A 27,289-nucleotide genomic window follows, 5' to 3' on the forward strand; every position below is an offset into this window, starting at 1 on the left:
CCATTACTTGAAGCATGACATTCACAATGGAATCCTTGGTGAAGTATGAAGTAGCAAGAATTCGAGTGGTGCACATAACCTCCTTCGATCTCTCAAATGTTGCATTAGCTAACTCATTTCATTGAAAATAATCCTTCTTCAATAGAGTTGTGAGGGGTGCTACTATATGACCGTAGTTCTTCACAAATCTTGTATAATATCCAATCAATCCCAAGAAACCCCTCAATTTATCAATGGTCTTGAGAACATGCCATTCCATGATAGCCTTAATTAAATTAGGATCCATCTTTACTCCATGTGGAACTCTGTGTCTCTAGTACTCCACCTCTTTTAGACCAAAAACACACTTGGAAGGCTTAGCATAGAGTTGGTGATCTTGGAGAACTAGTAGTGGTAGATTGACATGATGTAAATGTCCCTCCCATATCTTTCTATAAATAAATATTCATCAAAGAAAACTAATACAAGCTTCCTCAAAAAATTCTTAAAAATGGATTTCATCAAATTTTGAAATGTAGATAGTGCACTAGTAAGGCCAATAGGAATCACCAAAAACTCATAATGACCCTCATGAGTCTTAAATGTTCTCTTAGGAATATATTCTTCCTTAATTCAAATTTGGTGATAATTCAATCTAAGATAGAACCGTGTAAAAAACATAGCCCCATTCAATTCATCTAATAAATAATCAATAATTGGAACAAGAAACTTATCTTTAATGGTGTACATGTTTAGAATTATATAGTTTGGGCACATGTGCCAAGTTCATCTTTCTTAAATGTACCATCACCATAAGCGAGGACTAAGCACTTTGGCTATGCCTAATAATTCCTACCTCTAGCATCTCTTGAACAATCTTTTCCATCTCTTTTTTTTTGTATATATGGTACTTGCAAGGTCTAATGTTAAATGGTGGGCTCCCAAGAACTAGTAGTATGGCATGATCATGATCACTCTTGGGAGGAAGTCCTTTAGAAATATCTCCAAAAGCTACTAAGTGACAATGAATAACGGTTTGTAAATTTGGATGGACAAAATCATTCAATTGATGCTATTGAGTCGAGAACTCCAAACATTTGTAGTGCCATTTTTTGTACAAAAAGTAATGACGCTTGTGTCTTTATTGTAAATTGTGTTAGCCTCATTTTCTTTAGATTGGTTCTCAACTTTCTTAATCTTAAGTGACCAACCATTTTTATTCATGTGACCTTCCTTGTCATAATACCAACAACTATATTTTTTACCTTTGGATTTCAATCTTTTGCTGGTCTTTGATCTTCCCATTTGATTGTATCCTTCCCTCGTTCATATCCTCTTCTTTTGTTGCTAGTTACCAAAGCATCTCTTAATAAAATACCTTTATTTTTTCTTCTTGTGTCCTCACTGTTAGACATGTGAATATTGTCATTGATGTCAAACCAGTTATCCAGTTTGGTCCAGATGGTATATGTAGATGATATATATGCAAATGGTATGTGCAGACAACATATGCAATTTTGGTATTGTTGGGAGTTATGTATGAAATACCTCATCTCTGGAATCCTGAGTTATGCTTATTTTGGTCCCGATATCAGTTGTGTGTTCTCGTATCTGCTATTTCAGTTATGTTAGTTGTATCTTTCATGTCTCGTGGTTCAATATATGTGGTATCTATATTTTGGAGTTTGGAGTTTCTATACGTGAAGTTTTATGTTTATAGGTCAACATCTATGGGTCTGACTGATCCTTGTTCTATTTCAGCAATTAAGGTATATGCATCGGTGAATGAATTATGTAAAGGAATCCTGTAGAGATCTTGCAAAGGCCGACTTGGTTATCATGTTTTTGATAAAGGCTTTATTGGATAACGTGTTGATTTGAGCAATGCATTACTCGTGCTTAGCTGACATATTATCCCAATGTGTAAGTCTTCTGGTGTGTGTGTGTGTGTGTGGATGTGCATGAATATATAGGAGTGCAAGGTAACATATAAAGGTGTAGTGTAAGTATGTGTGGATATGTGTATAGTAAGGACAAGTGAGAAGTAGTGTGTGAAGTGCTACAAGTTGTGGACAGGGAAGTAGTTGGAGCAGAGTCAGAGTGCAGGTAGTGTTACAATAATCCTTCACTGGATCTACTACAAGTAATTGGCAGAGTAGTGCAATAATCCTTTATTGATTTTTTTGCAAGTGTGTGTGGTTAGTGGTATATAGATCCTTTACTGAATCTACTATAAGTTTTGTTTATTGAGATCTGAGCTTAACTTGGAACTAGTTTCATGCATTTGGAGATGCAACTTTCCTTAGTTCATTTTTATCTATTACAGTGAGCTTTCCAACAATGAGCCATTTTTGTAATTTGGCAGTGAGCCATCCGAAGTGAGCCACTCGTTTTGTAAATACCATATAACTAGTTATATTAGCTTGAGAGTTAACACTCTCCATGGTTTATCCTATTTGTGTTTTCCACGTATAAAATCCGGTGTCCCATTTGTGGTTGTGTTTTCATGTTTATTTTGTATTTGCTATTTCATGTTGATGTGCTTAATTAATAAATCTGATATATCAGTAAAAATGTTAAGATGGTGTGAGAAAGTTTTTAGTATTTGTGGGAATACCGATTCACCCCCCCCCTCTTAGTATTCTGGTCCATTCAAACAATCCAACAATTGCTATCAGAGCTTTGGTCCCTTGAAAGATTAACCGCTTGAGGGAGATCCTTGTTGGTTGAATCACGACACTGTTGAGTATGACCGAAGAATTTTAGTTGGATGAGGAATTGCAAACAACCCTTGAAGATCTGGAAAGTGTTGAATAAGATAATGATTAATTAAAAGAGAGTGTGAAGGTAGCGAATGAATGTGTGCAAAAATTGAAGGAGAGAATCTAGAAATTCAAATTGATGCATAAGGAAGTTAACAATCAGGTGAAACAAGCGAATGAGACTATTAAAGATCTGAAGCAAAAAATTGAAGAGAAAAACAAAGTAGAAGAAACCCTGAAAGAATCAATCAAGTTGAAGAATGAAGAATGTGACTGGCTAGAGCAAGAAGTGAAGAAGCTGAAGGCAGAAAATAAGGTTCTTGATAGTAGTAAGCTCTTGGAAGAATTGATCAACATGCAGAAAACTCATTTGGACAAAACTGGACTTGGATTCCAGCTCGGTGAATGTTCAAATCAGAATGACAAAAACAAAGGCAAAGAGGTTAAGGCTGAAGCTGAGAAGAAATCAGAAGATGCAGGCAAGACCCAAAATCAGAGTACTAATGCAAGAATGCCACTAGTTCATCAACCTAATGCACAAAGGTACCCATAATTTAATGGTTATTATTTTCAATGCAATAGATTTTGTCATAAGGTTGTAAATTGTAGAAGCATCCAGTGTTATAATTGCATGATGTTTGGTCATAAAGTGAATCACTGTAGAAATCATGCTATGATTCATATTTCGGTTGGAGGAAATAAGGAGAATAATAACTTTCATGGATATTGTCATACATGCAATGTTTATGGTTATAAAGCTAATCAGTGCAAATCTAGAACCCTTCCGGTAAATTCAGTGAAGAAGAACATCAGTTGTTACAAATGCAAGCAATCTGGACATTATGCTAATCAATGTAGAAATGGAAATGTGGAGAAAGCTGTTGAGAAGAATATAATGAAGGATAATGGATTAAAAAAAATGAATTTTGGTTTGGAGAAATAAAGAAGTGGATAATGGAAGAAAGCTTAGTATACCAAAATCCGGTGCAAACACCTATTCCTCCGGCATCTGAGCATATTGCTTTGACTCAAGGGGAGTTCTTGAAGAAAAATATTTGTTTCCCCCTTCTGAGTAGATCATCTTCTCGATCCATCATCACTGAGTTAAAGAGGCCATCTGATAATCAGAGGTTTGTGCTAACATCATCAACAAGACACTTTTTGGTGGCAAAACCCTAAATGAGACTTTTGGCAAGATAAGTATCGATGTTTGAAGTCATTTTTCTTTATCATGTTATTAGTGTTGAAGGCATTGTGAATAGTACAAAAGAAACATAGCAAGAGAGCAGAGCAAGTAATAAGGGAAAGAAAAATGATCATCGAAGAATCGAGCAGTGGAGAATTTCAGGTTGTGGAGAAAATATTTTTGGATGAATTTAACTCGAAGAAGATTAGGAATGTGGAACACAGTTTGAGTGATGCAAAGTTGCAGAGAATCAAGGAATTGGAGCATAAAGGATTAAATTTATGGACATAATTTCCCTGGTTTGATGACGAGGAAGTGATCAGAGTGATCCTTAGTCGCGTGTAGAATGATAGCATTGTGTTGGATAAACCCTATCCAATCATGAATGAGATTATCTTGGTTATTACTAGTTTGTGCAATGATGGAGTCGTTCCGGTTAAGAAATCAATAACTTAGAACAAAGAGGTCGAAACCCTTACTGGTGTAACAAGAGATCAACGAGCATTAATCATTGACAAAATCATCAATCTTGTTGTAAGGTTTGTTGCTTATGGCATTTCCTACAAGATCTATTTCAGAAATAGGGAAGGTGCAACTTTGGCTATTGCAATTTACTTGACATATGCTTGTTATGGATGATAAAATATTTGACTTGTGTGAATCACTAAGGGAATTATTGTAAAAAAACATCAAGATGTCAAAAGAGAAGAATTACCCCTTCCGATTTCGATCATTGCTTGTTTGCTTAGCTATGCATTGTTTAGGATCCCTTATAGCTAAAGAAAATGTGATATAGGAGTTTGGTGTTTCAGTTGCAAGACAAATTTTTAGATATTTAAATTGTTTGGATAAGAGAGAGGAGGCATGCAATGCATATTTCAAATCTTTCTTGGATATGTGGAGTGTCAGTTCGGTATCCCCTGCTACCAGTTCTACTAAAGGAGGTTCTTCCTTCGGAAAGAGGAAAATGAGAGAATATATACCTATGACTATCTTGGAATCCAAGAAGAGCAAGAAGGATCAGAAGGAAAAAGATGTTGTAATAATTGATGATCGAGAATCTCCTGTGGCTAAGGGAGAGTTGGCTGTTGCAGAACATGAAGTTAAATAATCTGATGATCAGTCAAATTTGCTGGAGATTGTTGGCAATGTTGATGGATTAAGAAAAATTGGTAAGATGTGGCTAACTTCTGTTGAAGAAAAGAGGATTGAAAGTGTTCTGATAAACTACTTGGTTCGGAACAATGTCAAAATAGAAGATATTGGTGATGTGCTTCTAGAGTCCTTGTGTGAGTTTGTTAAGGAGAAATTGTCTGAGCAATCTGTTGATGTTGAGGTTTCGGAAGATAAAGGTGATAATATGCAGAGTTTACTGAAGGACTGTGTTGATGTACATAAAGCCCTATCCATATGCATTGATGAGATGCAATTTGTATCCACAATGCTAGTAGAGTCTACAAGTATTGTCTTTCATGGTTGACAGTTGCAGTAAAGCACCAAACAAAGATTGATGCTATTGAGAGTGAATTAAGTTCATTAGGCAAATCTTTTGATTTTCTGAGTGACAAGGATGGAGAACAGAGGAAAATGATAAATTCTCTTCAAGCTAAACTATTATTTTTGCAAAGGAAAATAGAAGATTTTTTGAGCATGTTCTGGAGAGTAAAGAAAATTGTTGAGGCAAAATTGGAGCACTTTTCAGCATTGCTTGATAGCATTGTTGAATATGAGAAGAATCCATATGCTCCGGATAGTTTTTCCCATGTTATTGATTTATTGGTAGAGTGTAGGATTTTATTAGTTAGCATTAAATTAGTTGTGCACTCTTGGGAGGTTTTTTTTCCAGAACTGAAAAAGAAGTACAAGCTAATCTTTCAGAAGAAGAGTGGTTGAGAGTTCTTTTGGGTTGGTATGCAATTTTGACATTTCTTTTTGCAGTTAAAAAAACTCATTTTCTTTCTTCTTTTTTTTTTCATCAAAGGCATCTTTTGTCCTTGATGTTAAGGGGGAGAAAGATAAATGGAATAGGAGAAAGGTTTTGGAGTAAGGAGATATATGAGTTAGAGTGAGTTGTATGTAGATATGTTTCTTTCTTTTCGAGATGTTTTGCCATCAATGACAAAGGGGGAGATTGTTAGACTTGTGTGAATATTGTCATTGACGTCAAACCGGTTATCCGGTTTGGTTTGGATGGTATATGCAAATGATATATATGTGGATGGTATGTGCAGATGTCGTATGTAGTTTTGGTATTACTAGAAGTCATGTATGAAAGATCCTCATATCCGGAATCCTGGTTTATGCTTATTTTGGTCCCAGTATCAATTGTATGTTCCTGTATCATCTATTTCAGTTATGTTAGTTGAATCTTTCACATCTCATGGTTTTAGTATCTATGGTATGCATGTTATCTATATTTTGGAGTTTGGAGTTGTTATGCGTGGAGTTTTGTGTTTATGGTTCAACATCTATGGGTCTGGTTAACCCTTGTTCTATTTCGGTAATTAAGGTATATGCATCAATGAATGAATTGTGTAAAGGAAGTGTGTAGAGATCTTGTGGAGACCGACTTGGTTATCATATTTTTTATTAAGGCTTTATTGGATAACGTGTTGATCCGAGCAGTGTATTACTTGTGTTTGGACGACATATTATCCCGATGCATAAGCCTTTTGATATGTGTGTGTGTGTGTGTGTGTGTGTGTGTGTGTGTGTGGATATGCATGAATATATAGGAGTGGGAGGTAATAGATAAAAGTGCAATGTAAGTATGCGTGGATGTGTATAGTAAGGACAAGTGATTAGCGTGTGAAGTGCAAGTTGTGGACACCGAAGCAGTTGGAGTAGAGTCAGAGTGTAGTCAGTGTTGCAGCAATCCTTCATCGGGTCTGCTACAAGCAATTGATAGAGCAATGCGACAATCTTTTACCGAATTAGTTGTAGGTGTGTGTGGTTAGTGGTACAAAGATCTTTTACCGGATTTTCTATAAGTTTTGTTTATTGAGATTTGAGCTTAACCTAGAATTGATTTCATGCATTTGGAGAGACAACTTTCCTCAATTCATTTTTTATCTATTGTTGTTAGCTTTCCGACAATAAGCCGTTTTTGTAATTTAGCAGTGAGCCATCCGATAGTGAGCCACCTATTTTGTAAATAACATATGACTAGTTATATTATCTTGAGAGTTAACACTCTCTAGGGCTTTTCCCATTTGGGTTTTCCATTTATAAAATCTAGTGTTCCATTTGTGGTTGTGTTTTCATATTTATTTTGTATTTGCTATTTCATATTGATGTGCTTAATTGATAAATTTGATATATCAGTAAAATGTTAAAAAGGTGTGGAAATTTTTTTAGTATCTGTGGGAATACTGATTCAGCCCCCTCCCCTCTCAGTATTCTAGTCCTTTCAACCAATCAAACACTCACTAGGAAAACCCCCAACAATATCATTGAATTTTAGCTTGCTTCCTTTCTTATCATATTTTGAATTACTAACAACGATAACAACTCCTTCTCAAGCAATCAAGTCATGAACATAACAGCAATATAGCCTTATCTCACCATCTAGTGTAATACATACTGAAAATAGTTAGATTGATCAAGATGTTGAACTCATTTAGAAGATTTTTTTGAAGGTACTAGCTTCCTACATTTTAAAATTAACAAATTTTTCATCAAAAATACCTTGTTCAATATAAAGGCCCTCTCATACAAGTCTGATAAATGATCCCATAATCCTTTCATCATCTTTTATGTTGACATATTGAACAAGACTTTACTGGATAAAGAGAGATTGGTCATAGCCACCACCTCCTACGGATCCAGTTTGTTTCAATTTTCATTGGACATTACAGTTGACTTTTTCAATTTTCCTTTCAATGTGATCGGAAAGTCCTTTACGATCAAAAGAGCTTCAAGCTCCAACTTCAACATTCCAAAATTTTGTCTTGAAAATTTATCAGTTCTCCATTTGTTTGTCTCCTCCATCTCTCCAAGTGGCTTTCCTGATTCTCTTTAATTCTGATTAACGAAACATCTAAAAAGAAACTGGAGCAATATAAACAGAGACAGAATAATACGCACACAGACACAAGGAATTCATTTGGTTCACCAAAAGGCTACATCCACGGGATAGTAGGTTTCTCCTATTAATTTCTTGCAGCAATACATATCACTATATCAAACATACCAGAATCTCTCAAGGGGCAAAATAATTCATATCTAGCGTCCATCAACAATTTATCAAGGACTCGTCAAAGAAAGAAGTCTGAAGGTGAAAAGTCGGACTTTGTATCAGAACACTACGGTGGGTGCTCAAATGGTGCAACTTATGCCTTGAGGCCCTGAACATGCATTTCTTCTCACTCTTCATTACTTACGAATCACAACCATGTCACTATTACTCACTGAAAGTTCCAGGGTAACCTAGTATCTTACTTTTATGATTATGTGATACGGCTTTTTTTTATTGTTTTGCATCACTGTTCTTGTGAAAGTATATTTTGTTTTCTAGATTTATTTTGCAATAGTGAGCAAAAGTTCATCAAACAAGTACATGACCCTTAATTGGAAATCCCTTTTGTAACGAAGTTTAACACACATATTGGAACTCCATGCACTAGGCCCAAGTATAAATATTTATGGTTAAATGCAACATTCAGACTAATGCTGCAAAACACTAATCATAGAGTTCAATTGATTAACACCAGCTCCCACTGCCTTTTTCTGCCAGTATCCCAAAATATTTAGCAATTTTTTAGAACACCTCCATTGAGGAATCGCCTATACTGAGAATTTGGGATTTTCAAATATATATCCAACTGCATAACAACGTAAACGATGGTGACTTCATGGAGTTATTCAACACGGATAACAACATAAAAGATGGCGACTTCATGGAGTTATTCAACACCCTCATTTTTTTCTTGTACTGTTTATTACTTTCCAAAGGAACTACAACACCTCTGTTGAAATGGCGAGCCTATATATAATAGATATAATGTTATCTCTATTCTTGATGCCTAAGAGAGACAACATGAAAAACAGTGTCTTTTGTGCAGATTTGGACCAAGCCCAGAAAATCTGTCTGCAGACAGCTTTCACAAAAGAGCCGGATGGTTTTAATATCACCACAAATGAGATATATATCTTGGGGCTTATTAGAACAACAGTTTCAATAACATAATCATTTATCTAAAAATCATTTCAAATTCATAACTTTTATTCAAATCAAATTATGATATTGCTATTATGAAATATAGATCAATAAGTTTGACTCAAAAATTACACAATTGAATCTTGATAGCAATTAACAAACTTAAAATTGAAAGTCCCACGTTGATAAACATTTGGTTTACAAACTCTATTGCAAGATGAAGAAACTTTGAACTTAAGCCAATATTTAGCCCCTAAATTAGTTGCCAACTTACCATTGTGAATGATAAATTAGATAAGATACTGGAAACGTGATGTGTGTTTACAAATGTCCATAATAATACTGTTAGCCAAAATATAACAAGACCCATAATTCAGTTTTTTTAATTAGAGAACAAACATTCCTGACAAACAAATACATCAAGAACGTTCTTGGGAATATTTTCTCTAAACTGTTATAAATATAGCCTAGTTTTCACAAATTTGAGCAAGATAATGATACAAGAAAATGTACACCTAATTTTTGGATGTCACTGCCTTTGACCATCATCGCTTTTCTGAAATGTCAAGAGAAAATCAACATAAATTGCGTATGAAGTATGTAAAACAACCTCAAATTTTCCTGAGAAAATATGAATTTTTTTAATCAAACAGGGAATTCTTACTCTTAGTTCTCATCCTCTTTCTTTGAACTACCATCTTCAGTCGAGTATTCACTGTTGTACTCAGCTGCTCTGCCCTGCTATCAGGATTGATATCAAGTTGCACAAAGGGCACTTGAATAGCTTCTACAATGGGCTTGGCAGGAGCAATTGGCATTGGTGGCACCTGCATTTGTTCTTGTGGCTTTGGAAGAACCACAGCATCTCCAGGCTTCCAACCAGGAGGTGGTGTTGGAACTGGATCCCCTGCCTTCCATCCGGGTGGCATAGGTGGCAGTTCAATGGGCATCCCTGGTCTCCATCCAGATGGCATTGCTGGCACAGGCACACCAGGTATATCCTCTAGTAATTTAGGATTGTCAGTCATGAACTCTGGAGAAGGTTCCAAAATTGTAACAGGCAATGCCTTTATGATTGTTTCTTTTGGAATATCCAACATTAAGGTCTGCAAATTGATATTATAGGGAGGCTCTCACTTGTTCCTCCCGAGGAGCAGGTGGTATTGCACCCCTGAGCGGAGCTTGCCCAGAAGCAAATTCTGGAGATGCAAATGTTGTGTAGCTTATTCAATGGGCATAACTGATAATCTCAGACACTTTCAAATCACCAAGACCCACAAGATCATCTACAGTTGAACTTGATGTTTTTGTTCGTTTTCCTTTCCTGTAGCTTTCATAATCTTCTAGGGTTTGGCCCAAAATCTAGTGGGCATCTCTCAATTTTCTTGCAAAGGCATGCATTGAATAGTTCTTGGAGGCAATATCTTGGGAAATCCTTTGTTTTCCTTGCTCAATATTTTGTATCTCCTGCAGCTTTATCACGGCTTCTTTTAGCAGAATCTGGTGTGATTCAAGTATTGAAAATATCTCCTTTGTAGTCGTGGCCTTGGCTGCTTCGGGACGAATGCAAAATCCTAGCAGGGATGTGGGAATCGAAGTAAACCATGATGCCTTGTTACCTGTACAAAAACAAGGTGTCAACAACCATGTATCAACAGGCTATAAATTTGTCAACGCAGTAGAAAATAAAAATGGTAAAAGAAGATGAATAATCTTTAAAAAAATAATAATGACAATCTTAACACTACAATCCCTAGATTTATCTAAACATTGAAACTTTGATAAAAAATAGTATCTCCACTTTTTTCAAAAACTAAAATTAATTTGGGGAACTCAAAACTTTATGAAACACCACAATATGTTTTGGACCCTACAATTTATCAAATCATTGTTCACATGTTGCTATTAGATCATCCAATTATGAAAGCAGGTGGGCATTACTAGTTTTTCCAATTTACCACCAAAGATTCATAGGCCATTTTTGTTTACCACTATTGTTTAATGTCTCCATCCTAAGACCTCATATTTTAATATATAGTTTCAAGAAAGTCCAAAAAATCTCGAAGGTCTATCATGAGATCAAACAAGAACCTAAAATATCATGATAAGAATTATCTATGATGTGTCATAACATGAATCATAAGTGAATCAAAGTTCTTAGTCCATTTTTTACCTCCCTCTTACATACTCTTACATGCATCATAGAATCCTCCATTCACAATGTCATAAATTATCTTGCACATCTTACATGATATAAGGGTCTTACATATTTTACATAAACATCACATCAAAGAGTACGAATGGCATAATATCAAAGTCATATATGAGATACAACATTCCATGCAGACAAAAAATATTATAAATTTATAAATAATTAAATAATTCAAATATTAAGACTTGTAGTGTGTAGATACAACCGAACCTAATGGAAAGGATGTTAACAATGTGTAAATGCTTGGATGCTAAAAATTTAACACAAGACAAAATTGTGCTACTAAAATAATTGCCCTATGCTTAATGGAAATTGTTTTTACATTCATTGATTACCAACATTCAACACATCAATTTGAACATATTAAAAATAACTCATGTATCATGAAAGAAAAGCTTTCTTTTAATTAACAAAATGCTTTCAAAATTATTGTGAAAAATTATTCTTAGACTAGAATGAAACCATGACTTAAAATGATCACATAAGGAACTATAAGAATAAGGAAAGCATACTTGAATTCCACATAGATATATGGCACACATAAATGCTCTTGCTTTGTCTCACTCAATAGGTGTGGTCTCTTTTAACATCAATGTTTTAATAATGTAGTCAACACTAATCATACCAACAAAATACATGAACCATCTTCAAGGCCAAGTTCTATCAACTTTGTAAGAAGTATTTATTACATTCACTATAGTTTAATCAGTGAAATGGGCTTCACTCTAGACCAAGGTTGTTAGAATACATTAACAAGTTGTATGAGGAATTTCTATATCATAGTCATATTCTAATCAATGGTTTCTCAATTATTCCTGCTAGTGACCTAGGGTTTTGCTATAGCTATAGGAAATTGTAATGTATGCTAAATTATCATATGACATAAAACTTTGGATAAATATTTAAATAGTGGTCGCATTAGACATAATTTTCAACAAGATGGGGATGAAACTACTCAAATCAAAATTACAACCTTCTGAAAAATACATGGATTGTTGAGACAACACAAATATATTGACAAATCTTCATATTACACAATAATATCAACATATTTGCAAATGAATAAGATATACTTTGTTCTTTCCTACACTTAATTTGAACAAAGGATTTGATTGCAACACAACAAAAAATGTTAAAATCAAAGGCCATCCAAGTGGTATGTTGCATTGTTCAACAAAAATGGACATAAAATTAAGATTGTAGATGAATGACTAGAGACAAATGTGTTATTGTTTGTTGGACAAGAAATAATGCTAGATGTGTATTTGGGGGTTGAAGTTGGATGTGTTGATGTCGCACTTGACAAAGTGATTAATATCATTGAAAAATAAAAGGAGCATTTGATCTACCAATTTTCATTGTCATATATTCTTAATGTTACATTGGAATTGAATGGAACAAACAAGAAACAAAATTGTTCCAATCACATTTACACATGGTGGTTCACAATAAATAGCCCCAAAAGTGGCTTAGGCACTAACAAATCATGAAACATAGAGTCTAACTATAAATAGAACCGCAATAGAGATTGGAAGTGTAGAATTCTCATCTTCATAGTGATGTCAAATGTTTAAAGATTGTCAAATGTGCAAATATACCCCATTCTTATTCCAAAGATATGCATGCATGAAAAAATTGCATATATAATCGTACATAAGCAAGATAAGGAGCTTTTGAAAAGAAAGGATGACAAATAATTCATAGTCTAGCTTTACCTATGAGATATAATTTTTCTTGGTTTTAGGATTTTTTTATATATATTCTTAAATTATTTGGTAAATTATCATCTAAGGAAGATTAAAAGAATTAATTTTTCTACTACTTTATAATAAGTAATTAAAAAATGTTGTCATAGACTATTTGGTTAAATGGGTCTCTACATTAAAACACTTAGATGGTCACATTTTTGATATCCCTGTCTTTTACTCAATCTTCATAATTTCTTCAATTCTAATCTTCATAGTTTCTTCAACTCCTTCATAATTGTTTGACTTCTCTAAATGATCTTATATTTTCTTTGATTTACTTTACTGATTTCATAATTGTTTTTTATTCTAGAGACAGAGGGCTTGTGGTAAACCCCTTAGTTTTTTATTCCTTGGACTTGAGTGATAGTGGTTGCTAACTTTCTAAGATTCCTTAGTTAACATATTTATCTTCTTGTCAAGAAAAATATTAATTTTTTATTACTTTATACTAAAAATTATTCTAATAATTTTTAATTTTAATTTATTGCCTCTTCAATTTTTTTTAATCCTAGCCTAAGTCAACGAGGTCAAACATAAGGAATCTCATCCTCAATGTGAAACACATCAAATTAACACAAATAGTCCAAACCCTAGACGCAATAGCCTAGCAAGGACATACACAATAACTTAAGGAAGGCTTGGAACACATAATACCTGCAGTCATTATAACAACAATAACAAAACTACAATTTAACCATCATTTTAGACCATGAACAATAATTATTACAATAATTTTCATCCAATAAATAATCTATTACATAAATTATATACATTTGATATCATAATTAGAAATTTGACCGAAATGAAAATTATTGTTTGAGAAATTAAAACACAAAGAAAGACAAAACTAGAGATAGAGGCTAATAATTCTTGTATTTGGCCGCTTAGATATGGTCAATACGTATTGAACATTCTATTAAATTAAAAAGCCAGCAGCGAGCTTTAAGAGAGTCTTGATTTATTTATTTATTTTTCAATCATTAGTCTTTTATTTAAGACGTGCCTTTCAGGAATGTCATAATTCGGTATAAAACAAACTTGCCGGCCGCTTGATTAGACTTGATATTGACAAACTAATAATATGAAATTCAATAAGGAATCGATATTAAATATGAATTGGTGGTAGTTATTGGATTGGATTTATGCCTGTAAAAAATGGAATTAATACCCAATGCCATTCATGTCCAATTGAATTAGTTGTATATTGTTTTTTTTGTATGATAGAATATGCATTTACTCACATTCTTCAAAACCAATACTGTCATATAAAATATCCTCATGCTCCAATCTCGAAGATAGAAACTCAAATGAAAGGATTGCATAACTTCTTTTGAAGTACAATGCCCTTCCATTTAAGTATGGAAAATGCTTCACATGGGTAAAAGATGTCTAGGGCTAAGGTAGGGCTAGGGAGTGGAATTGATTTAAAAAAGGCATATATTGTTTTTGTTTTTTATATTACCTTCAGGTAAAGTCTTTTTTCCTTTCTTAAATTTATTTTCATATTATCGAAAGTTTTTCAAGGAATAAATAAATCAAACAATAATGGGCAAGGGAGGGGTTAAAAGTCTATCTAGTCTCACATGTATAGCAAAAAATTATTACTTGGAGTTGAATGGTAATAGCATTAAATTTTGATATGATAGATCAGGTACAAATATGAATTTGACAAAATTTCAAGATCTCTTAATAACAAATATGGTTAGACAACAATTATAAAAATATAGATATTAATTATTCATATATCTAGGAGTGTAGATTTTTTTATATTAAGATATATATTTTTATATTTAATTGTTCATATATCTAAGAGCATATGGCTAGATTTTTATATAAAGTTTGAGAGGTTTCCACCTCTATTGAGGCGCCTCATGCTTTTGGTATTGTTGGTCAGGGAATTTGGTTCTCCCTCTAGTCCTTTCCGTGTAGGCTTTTGATCTGAACTTGCATTTTGTGTTAGGCCGCAATTTGGTCCTGGAGGAGAGTGATGTTAGGCTTGTGATTGAAGAGTAGGTAGAGGTTACTTTATTGAATCGATGATTGGTAGTTCTACCATGCATGTGTTTGTTCTTTGCTATAGAGAAGCATCCTTCACCTTGGATGGTTCACGTGCTTCGCTAAGGATTTGTAATGCTATTGTTGATAGAGATTCTACTTGCATGGGGCATGCCTTCATTGAGAGGCTCTTGAGCTCTCATATGAATATTGATTTTGTTCGTAGATGGCTCTTAAAAGATGACATGCATCTAGTTAGTTTCAAGTGGCTGCCATGACATGACAAATGGAGTTTTCTTATTCTCCTTCCAAACCCTCGAGGAAAGCACATGAACCTTGAAGGGAAGACCTTCATTCCTTGGCAAAACTATTTTTTTTATTGAAAAGATGGCCTACTAGTTTTGATGCTACCAAGAAAATTTAATAGGGTCTCTATTTGGGTTAGCCTCTTAGAGCTTCATTTAGAATACTACGATGGGGAGACCATACAAAGTATTACTAATGCTTTTGGTCTATTTTTAGCTATTGATAATTTCACGAAATTTATAAAACATTCGGTTTTTGCCAAATTTTGTGTTTGTGTTGATATTGATAAGGTGCTACTAAACATTGTTAGATTGTGCTCAAAGTTGAGTATCTAAGAGCAAAAAATCTAATTCGAGTTCTACTCGTAGGTTTTCTTTCATTGTCATAAGTTGGGGTGCTTCTCCTATTCATGCCCAGATTCAAAGAGAAATCTAATCATAGTAAAGTGTTTTGTAATGTTGTTAAAGTGAACTCTTGACGTGGAATGAAAGAAAGGATTTGAGCTCTGTAGTTGTAAGCCTCCTAGAAAAAACTTAAGGGTCTTCCCTTAAGTACAAGAGAAAACCAAATGTTGTGTGTCCTCTGGTTGTGCTTAGTTCATCTTTGAATAAGGGACAACAGTTGGACATTGTAGTTGTTGGTCTTGTTAGGGACATGAATAGATCCCCTTTAAGGAAAAAAGAAAACTAGAAGTTGTGATTCCATAGACAAAAATCATCGTGCTCAAGAATCTCTCATCATAAATAGCGTGAAACTGAGCCTCTGCGTTTCCTTTTTTTCATCAAATAAATGTTTGTACTACTGATTCAAAGGATTCATTTGCCTCTGCATCAGAATAAAATTCAACACTACTTCCATCCACTTCATCATTATTTTCCACCCCTGCTTTCTGCCATTATAAGTAAAACACGTCTTTAAACTCAAATTGAATTCGACAATGGAAGAACTTTCCACAAAAGTGATACATAACGTCTGCAATTTTCTTTACTGTATAAAGACAGATCAAATAGAAGAGCTCATCTCAATGCTGCACAGGCTCTCTTTTTCTTCTGCATTATAAACTATCATATTGTCATGGGTTCTCTTGAATGCCATTGATATTGCCCTCTTTCAAATCAGTATGGTTGACTCCACCAAAACCATATTGATAGAAATGGTCCAGACAGCTCTTTGAAAAAGTCCACAGAACATCCCACTGGATGTGACACAATGAAAAAGGCCTTCTCAACTGTCCAAACCAGAAATTCAATTCATCGTGGTCGACTTGTCTAAGCTGGTATATCTGAAATCTCAGATGATGTATAGGTACACTTTATTCAAAAAGTGTACACCATTCATGTCCCTCATGCGTTAAAATCAAAACATATTTTGTTGTTTGCTTACAAGGCAGTACAGATGATATGAACTTTGAATGATAATTAGCCATGACAAACTTCACCAATAATCCCTACACGAACACAATCCATCCCTGAAATGGTGAAAGCGGCTGGCATCTCTTACAATTATTTCTCGTCCAACAACCTTGGAAATGAACTTGATGGCCATATGACAATCGCCACACACACGAAGGTTCTTGACAACTCTAATGAGCTTTCCTGGAGGTGTGCTGATAAGCCCAAATGCAATTGCAAGTTTCTCGCTATGATATGAAAGGATATTTTCCTTCCGCTCTTCATCGACATCATGCAGAACAAATTTCGTGTTAGGTACATACCCGGCCTCCTTCATTTGGGCAGCCATTCTTTCCAATGATGCATAGATTTCTCTTGCTTGTGGGTGTGATGTGTCTTCTGCTGTGAATATGTGCACCTTGCTGTTGACCTCAACCCAACTGCATCCCGGTTTCTTTTGTACTCCCCTGTCTTTCATCAATTTTCGAACCTTATCTACATCATCCCACCTACCAGCATCTGCGTAAAGGTTTGAAAGTAGCACATATGGCCCAGAGTTTTGTGGATCCAACTCAAATATGTGTTCTGCAGCCCATCTTCCTAGCTCCACGTTGCCATGAATTCTACAGGCAGCAAGTAATGCCCCATATGTGATTGAATCTGGTTCAAATGGCATGCTTTTAATAATTTTCTCTGCTTCGTTGAGGTGACCTGCACGCCCAAGAATGTCTATCATACAAGCATAATGCTCTGATAAAGGTGTGATGCAATGGTCTTGACTCATAGAACTAAAGTAATTTCGACCTTCATCCACGAGACCTGCATGGCTACATGCAGAAAGGACACCAACAAGCGTAATGCGATCGGGAGTCATGCCTTCCTGAAGCATCTGCTCAAAGACTTCTAAAGCTTCTTTACCATACCCATTCTGCGCATAACCAACAATCATGGCATTCCATGATACTCCATCTCTGTCATGGAGTTTGTCGAATGCAAGACGTGCTTTGATTATACTGCCACATTTAGCATACATGTCAACGAGGGAATTCCCCACAAAAACATCTGCATCAAATCCAGTTTTAAACTGGAACCCAGCTTTCACAATGTGTGAATGGACCTGTTCTCCAAGTTCCAAGGTAGCCAAGCTGGCACAAGCACTAAGAACATTAGCGAAGGTATAGTGAGTTGGATAAATGCCTTCACGCTTCATTTTGCGAAAAAGCCCTATAGCCTCTTCGCAATGGCCATTCTGTGCACGTCCAGCGATAATTGCATTCCATGAAATCACATTTCGTTGAGGCATTTGGTCAAACACCTCTTGAGCTTCCTTGAAGTTAGCAGATTTTGCATATCCCGCAATTAATGCAGTCCATGAAATTACATCCCGTTCAGGCATTTTGTCAAACATTTGACGTGCAAGATCCACTCTACCGCATTTAGCATACATATCAACTAGAGCATTTCCAACAAAAACATCCCAGACGATACTGTCATTCTTAATTAGATAACAATGAATCTGCATGCCCAGAGCTAGATCCGACAGGCTTGCACAAGCACTGACAACTGTTGCTACAGTGAATTGATCAGGCATAACAATTCCATCATCTTCCTTCAGCATTTGCACGAACAATTCCAAGGCCTTATAACTAAACCCATTCTGATCATACCCTGCAATCATCCCATTCCATGAAACCACATTTCGTTCAGGCATTTCATCAAACATTTGGCGTGCATCTTCTATACTCCCACCTTTTGCGTACATATCAACGAGAGCACTTCCCAAATAAACATCTGCACACAATCCTCGCCTGATAACATCTCCGTGAATCTGCTTGCCTTGTTCCAGAGCACCTAAACTTGCGCAACCACATATAACACTTCCATATGCATACCCATCGGCATCAAAACCTTCCTGCCGCATCGCCTCGAACATCTTCAAAGCCTCATCACCACCGTTATCCTGCTTGGCATACCCTGCAATCAACGTATTCCACGCTACTCCACTGCGTTGACATCGAGGCATTTCCTCAAAGAGCTTCCGTGCATTCGCCATGCTCCCACATTTGGCATAGCCTGCAAGAAGTATAATCGAAACGTTCATAATTAAATTTAAAAACGCGCACTTGAACCAGAAGATTTTAAACGTCGACCGCAGGAATTTCAACTTATAAATTCATAATAACCTGAAATAATTACATTCCAGGAAAAGGAATTTCGTCCAGACATTTTGTCAAACACTTTCCGCGCATCAGACAAACTTCCGCACTTGGCATACATTTCTACGAGACGGTTGCTTATAAATACTTCTGCTGGATTTAGCCAGCATTTTATCATGTGGGCATGAACTCTTTTTCCACATTTCAAGGACTTCAAGTTGATACACTCCTGCAAGAGACTTGAATAGTGGTTGGAATCCTTGGGATACATTTCCTTCGTGGTGTCATTTAATCGCATGGCTTATTTTTCTTCCTTAATGGCAACACTATAACAGCTAAAACTCCCAACCAAAAACATTAAATGGGCTCGTCTGACTGTAATCCCATGGTTGCAGGGCAATCGCTGCGGAAGCATCTAAACTGCACTGTAAGATTCAACTTCAGTTTGTATTTGGCAGGCATTTGGCAGGCATGCATTATTTGCTTATAAGAATGGCTCTCCTGTCATGGGATGTAGCGGTAAAAGTAGCTACTACCTACATAAACAGAGATTTAACTGTCGCAAGATTAAAAATTTACACCAAGCAATTTTATTGTTTTTGGATTTTTTTTTGAGCTATCTGATATGGGTGTGAGGAACATAAGTCTTTAGGTTGAATTTCTTTGGCTAAGAAAAAATGCAAAGTTCATGAGTTTTTAGGCTGAAACCTCTTTGGTTAAAGGCTAAGGACTAGGACTATCCATTCTATTAAATTAGTCCAAGATATGATAACGGATGTCAAGGTCTTGCACTTAGCAAGACTTGATCCCTAGTGAACTCATTCAAAACCATTCAACTTCACCCATAAATCAAAGGCCCATCGACAAACTAAGTAACTTTTATAAAGGTTGAAAGAATATTGGTACTTCAATTATTGTAATGGTGAAATTTGCATACCCATGCCATTTCCTATTTACTTTTGTGTTCATTTGAAAAAATGTATCGATATATTGATATATTTACTGTTGTGTTAATTTGAGGAAATGTATTGATATGTTGATAGATTTATGTGAATTGGGTTCCTTCCTTGATCTTTTATCTATTCATGTACACATATTCTTATACATTTAGCCTCCACCTTTTCCTACTCACATATACTCTCATACATTCCTCTTATATGTTCAATTATCACATTCCCCTATGCACCTACATTCGTATGAATGTTAGCCACCTCGATTTGTAGACATTTGTCCATCTGAGAACCCATTCACCCTCTTTCTTTGAGTTGACTAAGCACATGTTTGGTGCAATTTGATACTAAGTGTACAAATATTTGAATACATTCATTTAGGAAATTCGACAATCAAGATCTCTCTCATCTTGGAGCATTCAAGGCTCAATCAATAGTGAAGCATTTAGATTTAGTAAAGTAATAAGAGTAACAAATCTACATTCCAAGGTTCTTGCCTAATGTCTTCAATTTTTGTACACTTTCAAATATTTGATCTATGAGAAGTTGTCCATTTACAATGAAATGACAAACCTTTTAGCCATTTTCAAATATCACCAATTGCCAAATCTTCGAGAAGAGTAGAGTAGACAATCATTCACTAGGCAAAACATAGAGAGAAACCTCATTATGTGTAGGGACAAATCCAAACTTGGAAAGTTAGTCCATAACCACAATCTCATCCTAATCATTTGAGCATGTCCCTTGACAAAGCACAAATGGTGTGCATACTCCAAGACACTCCACTAGAAAACACATTATTTTTTTTAGTAAACTAGTTTGGTTCTAAAATCTTCATTAGTATTCATTCTCTGGTCATCGAACAACGTTCACTACATTTAGTTTCCTAATTTAATTGTTGCAAATTATTAGTCCCAACAATAATTAGTTACTTAGGTTGATTTGTACTTAATTGATTGCATTGATTTAATCAGACTAGGTTAAGTCCAATGAAAGCCTATTATCCTTTATATTCTGGTTAACCCATCCAATCTTGCACGAACTAGTATGTTCCTAGGTTTTTCTATTCTAATTTGGTTTTTTAGTTTTGTACTCCTGAGATATTTAGATTTGAATGTCTTTATTATTCCTTTGCCTTATTTTCTTGTACATTGTTATATCTTGTTCTATTAAGGTTTTTGTGCTTTATATGATATATTTTTTTCTCATTGTAACTAATCTTTGATATCACATTAAGATTTCACTTTTATATTTGATATTTTATCGATATCATTATTTGAAAGTATATTTTGAGTTTTGTTTTCTCTTTTATTCGTGTCATTAAGGAGTGCCTGTATAAACCCTAGTATGGCTAAAAACAATGAGAATGAAGTTTATTATAATGTTTATAATGATAATAACAAGGACTATGATCGTGATATGCATGTGAACATTTAAGATTTTATAAGTGAATTGGCTAGTTTCACTAATGAGAAAATATTACATAAGTAGTGGATATCTTTCATGTTGTGTTTGTTACCAACCATACAAATTAGAGGCCTTGAAAGTACTTTATGCTGATATTTCTCCTTCTATTATAAATAGTGCATATATTAGTAGCCTACTCCTACCATAAATCTATCCTCTCCCAATAACTCCCTGCACCACCACCACTCATCCCCATTATAGCATGGCCATTGGTCTCCCATCATTTAGTACTTATCCCTTTCCACTTATCCTCCATCATATGCCCTAGCTCCTCAATACACCCCTCATATGATACTACCCATATGGTGTACCATATTCCCATACTTAGATATTCATTCACCACTACTAGACTTGTTATTATCTCACTTAGCCAAGGAACTTTCACACTTCATGCCACTTCCACACCCTAAATTCCCTTAGACATATTTTTTCCACCATGCCTTTATTCTAAGCCATTACTTTGTGTACCCCTCTTACCTCCTATACACACACTCACACCCCTTAATGCGGTTCCTAATCCTTATCGGTTACCATCTCTCCATCTACCATGGATATACTATTTCCAAATAAAACAAGTAGAGAAGAGAAAAGATTCAAAGCAAAATGCACAAGATAGCAATGAGTTTCAAGATGATACATACACAACATTTTTTAATATTATGATATATCTATTACCTATGGATTTTGTGGTACATCAATTTTATTTATATGTTGGAAAATTTGACCCTAACACACATCTTAGATCTTATATCTAGTTGCATGTGAAAACTTTCTTTATGAGTATAAGTTGTTAACAATGCTACTTCTATATATTTGGAAAGATTATGCTATTGAGTGGCTCTTTTCACTTCATCAAATTGTTCATTCATTTGATGATTTCACTAGAATGTTCCTAAATCAATTCAAAGTTAATATGGGCCTTAGAATAATAGTTGTCAATTCATTTGAGTGTACCAAAGAATCTAATGAACATGTTATTGATTATGTTATTCAATTTTATTAGTTGTGCTCTAAGTTAATTACCCAGGCTAGATGATTTTGAAACAAGAAATCTAAATTTATTAAGGGGTTAATTAATACAAGAAAACATGTCTTTATATATTTTTGGTTCTTTCATGAATTAATGTAGTGCACATAAATCATTTAGGCATTCAACATGAAGTCAAAACATGTTTGTCAATCTTCTAGGTATCGAAATTCAAATAATTTTTTAAAGGGTGGTGATATGAATGAAAATGTGAATCAAATTGCTATTTCTATCTCTTTTCCTCCTTTTAGGACAAATGTTTTTAAGTAGTTTACTAATCTTCAATAATCTACGGATGATGTGCTTCAAACAAATAAGTGCCACTTTACTTACTCTCCCTACCATTTTTCATCTAGATCCTAATAAAGCTCTTCCTAAATCATATAATGATAAAGAATTATATAATCATCATAGAGTTAAGGAAAATTACACATAAAATTTCTTTAATAGATTAAGAATAAGGTACATGATATCATTAATAACAACACAATTAAGGTTGAAGGATTTAATGATAATGAACATCCATTGGTTGCACCTACTAAAAAAATATTTCAAATTTATTCAAATCCATTTCCAAACCATTCACATAACATTGAGGAACATGATATGGAAGTTAATGATTATAACATGGGACATGAATACATATCACATGATAAGCTTAATGGATATTATTGTCTAATGCTACATCTTCCTCTTCTCATATTTCATCATTGATTACATTTTATTATTAGTCCATATCCAACAAAATAACTACAATGGTTCATTATACTAGCAAGTTTCTTATCAATCCTACTTCAACATAATATTTGTACTAAAGAAGCATCATTTAATGCCCATATTATGGACTTGAGAGTATAAACATTCTAGGGTTTAATTTAAATGACTAACAAAATGGCAATCGACACATTGGGATGCTTTATTGTACAATTGAGTGATGGACCTAAGGATTTACTTGTTTTATATCATGTCATACCATCCTCTAGTAAATATGGTGTATTACTCAAGAGACCATGGATTGAGAAATGAGGAGTTGTTCTTTTTTTTTCATCAATATGTCAATTTGTAAGAAGGAAAAATGGATCAACTTGAAAGGGATCATCACAATCTAATTTTATCACTTTACATTGAACACATTTGTGAAAACACCATACGATGTACCTTATGATAGAAATATTAATATAAATGATTTATACAAGATATATGTTGATGAGTTACAAAGGATTCAAAATAGGTTAGATAAAAATTATCCAAAAGAGCCACAAATTATCCATGTACAAAAGATAAATAAAGAAAAAATCATAAGAATCGTTAGAAAGTCTTTATATATAAATACTTTCTAATGATTCTTATGAGCAACAAATTACTCATGTAGCAAAGAAAAATAAAGACAACATCAAATATGAACTAAAAAGAGTACAAAAGAAAAAACAATACTTGAGTTTCATGCACAAAAGATTATATGGAAGTTAGAGAATAAAGTTGTGGTGCATCTGAATGCATATTACTACACCACAAACGTATGTCTAAAAATAAAATTAGGTAAGAAAAAAAATAGATAATGTTACACTTACTAAACATGTGTATTCACTTAGCACAAAGAAATATCAAGAAGAGTCACACATACTTGAAAATGAAAGTAAATAAGAAAAAAAAAAACAATGTAAAGACTCAAATATTCAAAAGTAACAAATTTAGAAATTCCTCATAATTTCCAATAACTAAACATTTCGAGCATTAAATACATCAGAGTTTTAGATTTACAAATTTCTCTCTAGTAAAGATATAATACAAATGAGACCATAGAGGTCGAATTACATATACATGTGGCCATGAGGTCAAAATTAATACTTATGCAAATTGACCATAGGGTCGAATACATGAAATGATAAACATAATTATACTATAAGTATGTCTCCAGTTGTCGCGAATTCCTCTCCTTCTACTCTTGTGAGACGAACATGTAGCCTAGGCGCATTACCACCCAACCACAAATCATCCACTTCCCCGATGCTCAAGGAGCTCTTGACCCTTGCATGAGGCTCCTAGCAAACTAGAAATGACAGGTGGGATGGGATCTTAGTGCAACATGAAAATAACTACATACACATCACCTATGATCATGTAGTTCTATTTCCATGATATGGGGGGGGAGTAAAGAAGAAAAAATCAACAAACATCATATTGATTTAAACACATTGACCAAATATTTGTGCCAACTACCAGCAGGTAAATTAGGTGTCGAGATTTACCCTTCCTTGTTCCTCCATATTCAACACTTGTCCATTAAACATACATAGTTCTACTTGAAAATTAAACTACCCTTTTCTAGTAATGTAAAAGAAAATAAATCATAACCTTTCTAAAGGATGTGATTATTAATCCAACATAAGTGACTATCAATGTTCCTTTCGATGAATATAAAAAAATATACCTTTAAATTTCTAAAATTTCAAATAAATATAATTGAACCATTGCTTTCAAGCACTAATTAGAAACTCTATTACAATTTAATGAACTAATAACATAATCAATACCTCAAACATTAAATATTTTTCATGATTTGATATCTTTTCTCCATAACAAATTCTTGTCATTAAAATTAAATTTATATACTAAATATTCACAATAATATTAAGACACATTCATTTATTGCAGCTTACACCTCTTTACGTAAGGAATAATTTTCCTTGTTAATCATATACTATAAAATAAACTTATTTTTCCTTAATATTGACTATAAGAAAATTATGCAAGGATTAGAATATAAAAGAGTTTAATCTATGTACTTATTATGCATCAAAGATATATATATGTGAGTTTAATTAACAAAGAGTTATATCTCTTCGTAAAATTCTAGTATGATTGTCCTCCATTTGTCATTGACCGCTTACATGAATAATGGGGAATTTCTATTATAACCAAAAGAGGCTTATATGAGAATATAAGGTTCCAACCTAAGTTTAGGATAATGACTACGTACATATTGAGCCATGTCCTTGCTAGGAAGGACAACCAACAGGGCACGTGACGAATAATTAACAGAAAACCTTTCAAAAATAATTTATACTTAGCACATAATGTAATACTCCACGTAATTGCAATCCTTATGACAAGGAGAATGTTTAAAAAATGTCTAATTAAAGAAGACTTCTACATAGAGAAGTTTTACAGATTGTTCCATAGGCAAACAGATCCATCACATAACTGCTGGAGATTCTCCTCTACATTTGTTTCCAGTAAAGAAAATACTTATTAATTTCTTTAATAAAATAAAACTCATGAACAAGGAAGAGAGATTTTATAATGGAACCTGGTGCTAAGCTTCCATCTCCAACAGAGTTTCCCAACCTTTTGCAGATCCCTCATCTTACTTCGCTTGATTTTGCCGTCCGCTAAACTCCGTTCGTCTTTCTTTTGTTCACTTTCCCCCACAACCAGACCCTGTACTTTTTTCATTAAGAATAATCTTTTGAAAAATTGTTTTCTAAAATTCTTCTACTGCCCTTCATATCTGTTTTGTCTTCTGTAGAAGCTTCCCTCCGTTTTTCACGCACGAATGCATGTTGCATAATCGTGATGGTGGCAGTTCAACTACCATTACACTTTTATGTTCTTCTCTACTTTGATTTTAAATTTCGTATTATCACGTGGACAAATCAGATTGGGCAGAAAAAAGCATACTACATCAAAGAGTTTAAACCAACAAAAGATCTTGGTGAAAATACATATTTAGGGGCTATTAAAGGTAAAGTATGGATGTTAATTGCACAACTAAGAACAGGGTCACACCACCTTAGATGCGAGACCGGTAGGTGGAAGATACACAAAGAAGCATGGGAGGAAAGAGCTTGCATATTCTGCAATAAAGGGGTTGTGGAAACAGAATGGCACTTCATCATGGAGTGCATGGCTTATGGGGACATCTTCACTCAGTATGAAAATGAATTGAGGGTTGACAACATGCATCAGTTATTTGAGGAAGATAGAATTAACTAGACTGCCAGCCTCCTAGTCAAAATCAATAGTAGAAGATTAGACATCAATAGGAATCTGAAGATTAATTAAGGATGTTATCTTCAACCCCATAGACTGTTCAGTCTCGTGGATGTCATTAAAATCTTTCATTCATTCATTCTATTTTCAGGCTCATCTATCCCTTATTAGTTGCAATGAGTGACACATTGACGCATGTTTTGCAACGCATGCTCAATTCGAGAGTCTTTTATTTATGCACAAGCAAATAACAATGTTTACAATAAAAAAAAAATTCTTCTCAAATCGAAGATAGTTTTATTAACTCCCTCTCTCTATATATACATTTATATGTTTTCTTTTAAAAAATTAAATTTATACCAAACCTAAATATATAAAATTTTCCAAAATTAATTCAAGCAATGTGTTTTTCATAGTTTCGAGTTAGTAAGGAAAACAAGTTTATATATTTACTTTGACATAAATAATCAGCTCATATAAATCAAGGTTGTTCTACCAACACAGTCATATCATTTAAAAATTTATGCATTCAAGGTAAACTGTGTGTGTGTGCAAATCCCATCTCACCAACCATTGTTGGCATGCTAGGGAACCTCTACCTCAACCACCTGTTCTTCTTCGACACCCTACACAAACTCATTACTCAAGGAAAACATCAATAAGTCAACCCATGTAAATAACAACACATCAACATTTATATAAAAGCATCATAAAATATTTCCAAAATATCAATTTGATACATAACATTTATCACATTCATTTTGCATTCCAAATTAAAGCATAGCAATTGCATTTGTTCATTTTAAAATACTTGAATAAATCAAAGGCCACATATCAAATTTTTATTCTAAGTATTCATACATGTCCAAGTTATTTAATAATATTTAAGTCTATAAAAATCAGGTTGTGACAAACAATAAGACAAGTTGGATGATGAATTTTAGAACATTGATGATCTG

The 27,289-nt window shown here is 34.1% G+C and overlaps 2 protein-coding genes across 4 annotated transcripts; both read right to left on the minus strand.

Annotated features, from left to right (window-relative positions):
* Positions 1-9,521: 9,521 nt before the first annotated feature.
* LOC131071895 (mediator of RNA polymerase II transcription subunit 4) lies at positions 9,522-25,824 on the minus strand. Of its 2 annotated transcripts, none has more exons than XM_058007863.2 (2): positions 25,648-25,824; positions 9,522-10,704 (listed from the first exon to the last, which is right to left on the minus strand). In XM_058007863.2, exon 2 carries the CDS (start codon positions 10,183-10,185, stop codon positions 9,727-9,729), a length of 459 nt encoding a protein of 152 aa, XP_057863846.1. In that variant the 5' UTR covers positions 10,186-10,704; positions 25,648-25,824; the 3' UTR covers positions 9,522-9,726. The 2 variants fall into 2 exon arrangements, 1 of the variants encoding a protein (XP_057863846.1); XR_009359234.1 differs by lacking the exon at positions 9,522-10,704 and adding an exon at positions 24,114-24,387.
* Positions 15,741-19,559, minus strand: LOC131071894 (pentatricopeptide repeat-containing protein At2g13600). Of its 2 annotated transcripts, none has more exons than XM_058007862.2 (2): positions 18,934-19,051; positions 15,741-18,810 (listed from the first exon to the last, which is right to left on the minus strand). In XM_058007862.2, exon 2 carries the CDS (start codon positions 18,788-18,790, stop codon positions 16,781-16,783), a length of 2,010 nt encoding a protein of 669 aa, XP_057863845.1. In that variant the 5' UTR covers positions 18,791-18,810; positions 18,934-19,051; the 3' UTR covers positions 15,741-16,780. The 2 variants fall into 2 exon arrangements, with proteins under 2 accessions (XP_057863845.1, XP_057863844.1); XM_058007861.2 differs by having other exon boundaries at positions 15,743-18,810; positions 18,921-19,559.
* Positions 25,825-27,289: the final 1,465 nt, after the last annotated feature.

The sequence above is a fragment of the Cryptomeria japonica genome, chromosome 10 (genome assembly GCF_030272615.1).
Source record: "Cryptomeria japonica chromosome 10, Sugi_1.0, whole genome shotgun sequence".
NCBI lineage: Eukaryota > Viridiplantae > Streptophyta > Pinopsida > Cupressales > Cupressaceae > Cryptomeria > Cryptomeria japonica.

What these genes read in the sequence shown, in the direction of transcription:
- LOC131071895 (XM_058007863.2), bottom strand. Translation starts at nt 10,185, where the DNA reads ATGTTGGATATTCCAAAAGAAACAATCATAAAGGCATTGCCTGTTACA.
- LOC131071894 (XM_058007861.2), bottom strand. Translation starts at nt 19,191, where the DNA reads ATGCGATTAAATGACACCACGAAGGAAATGTATCCCAAGGATTCCAAC. An exon ending in CTGGAATGTAATTATTTCAG is followed by an intron (nt 18,811 to 18,920) that starts GTTATTATGAAT and finishes TACTTCTTGCAG; the next exon opens with GCTATGCCAAATGTGGGAGC.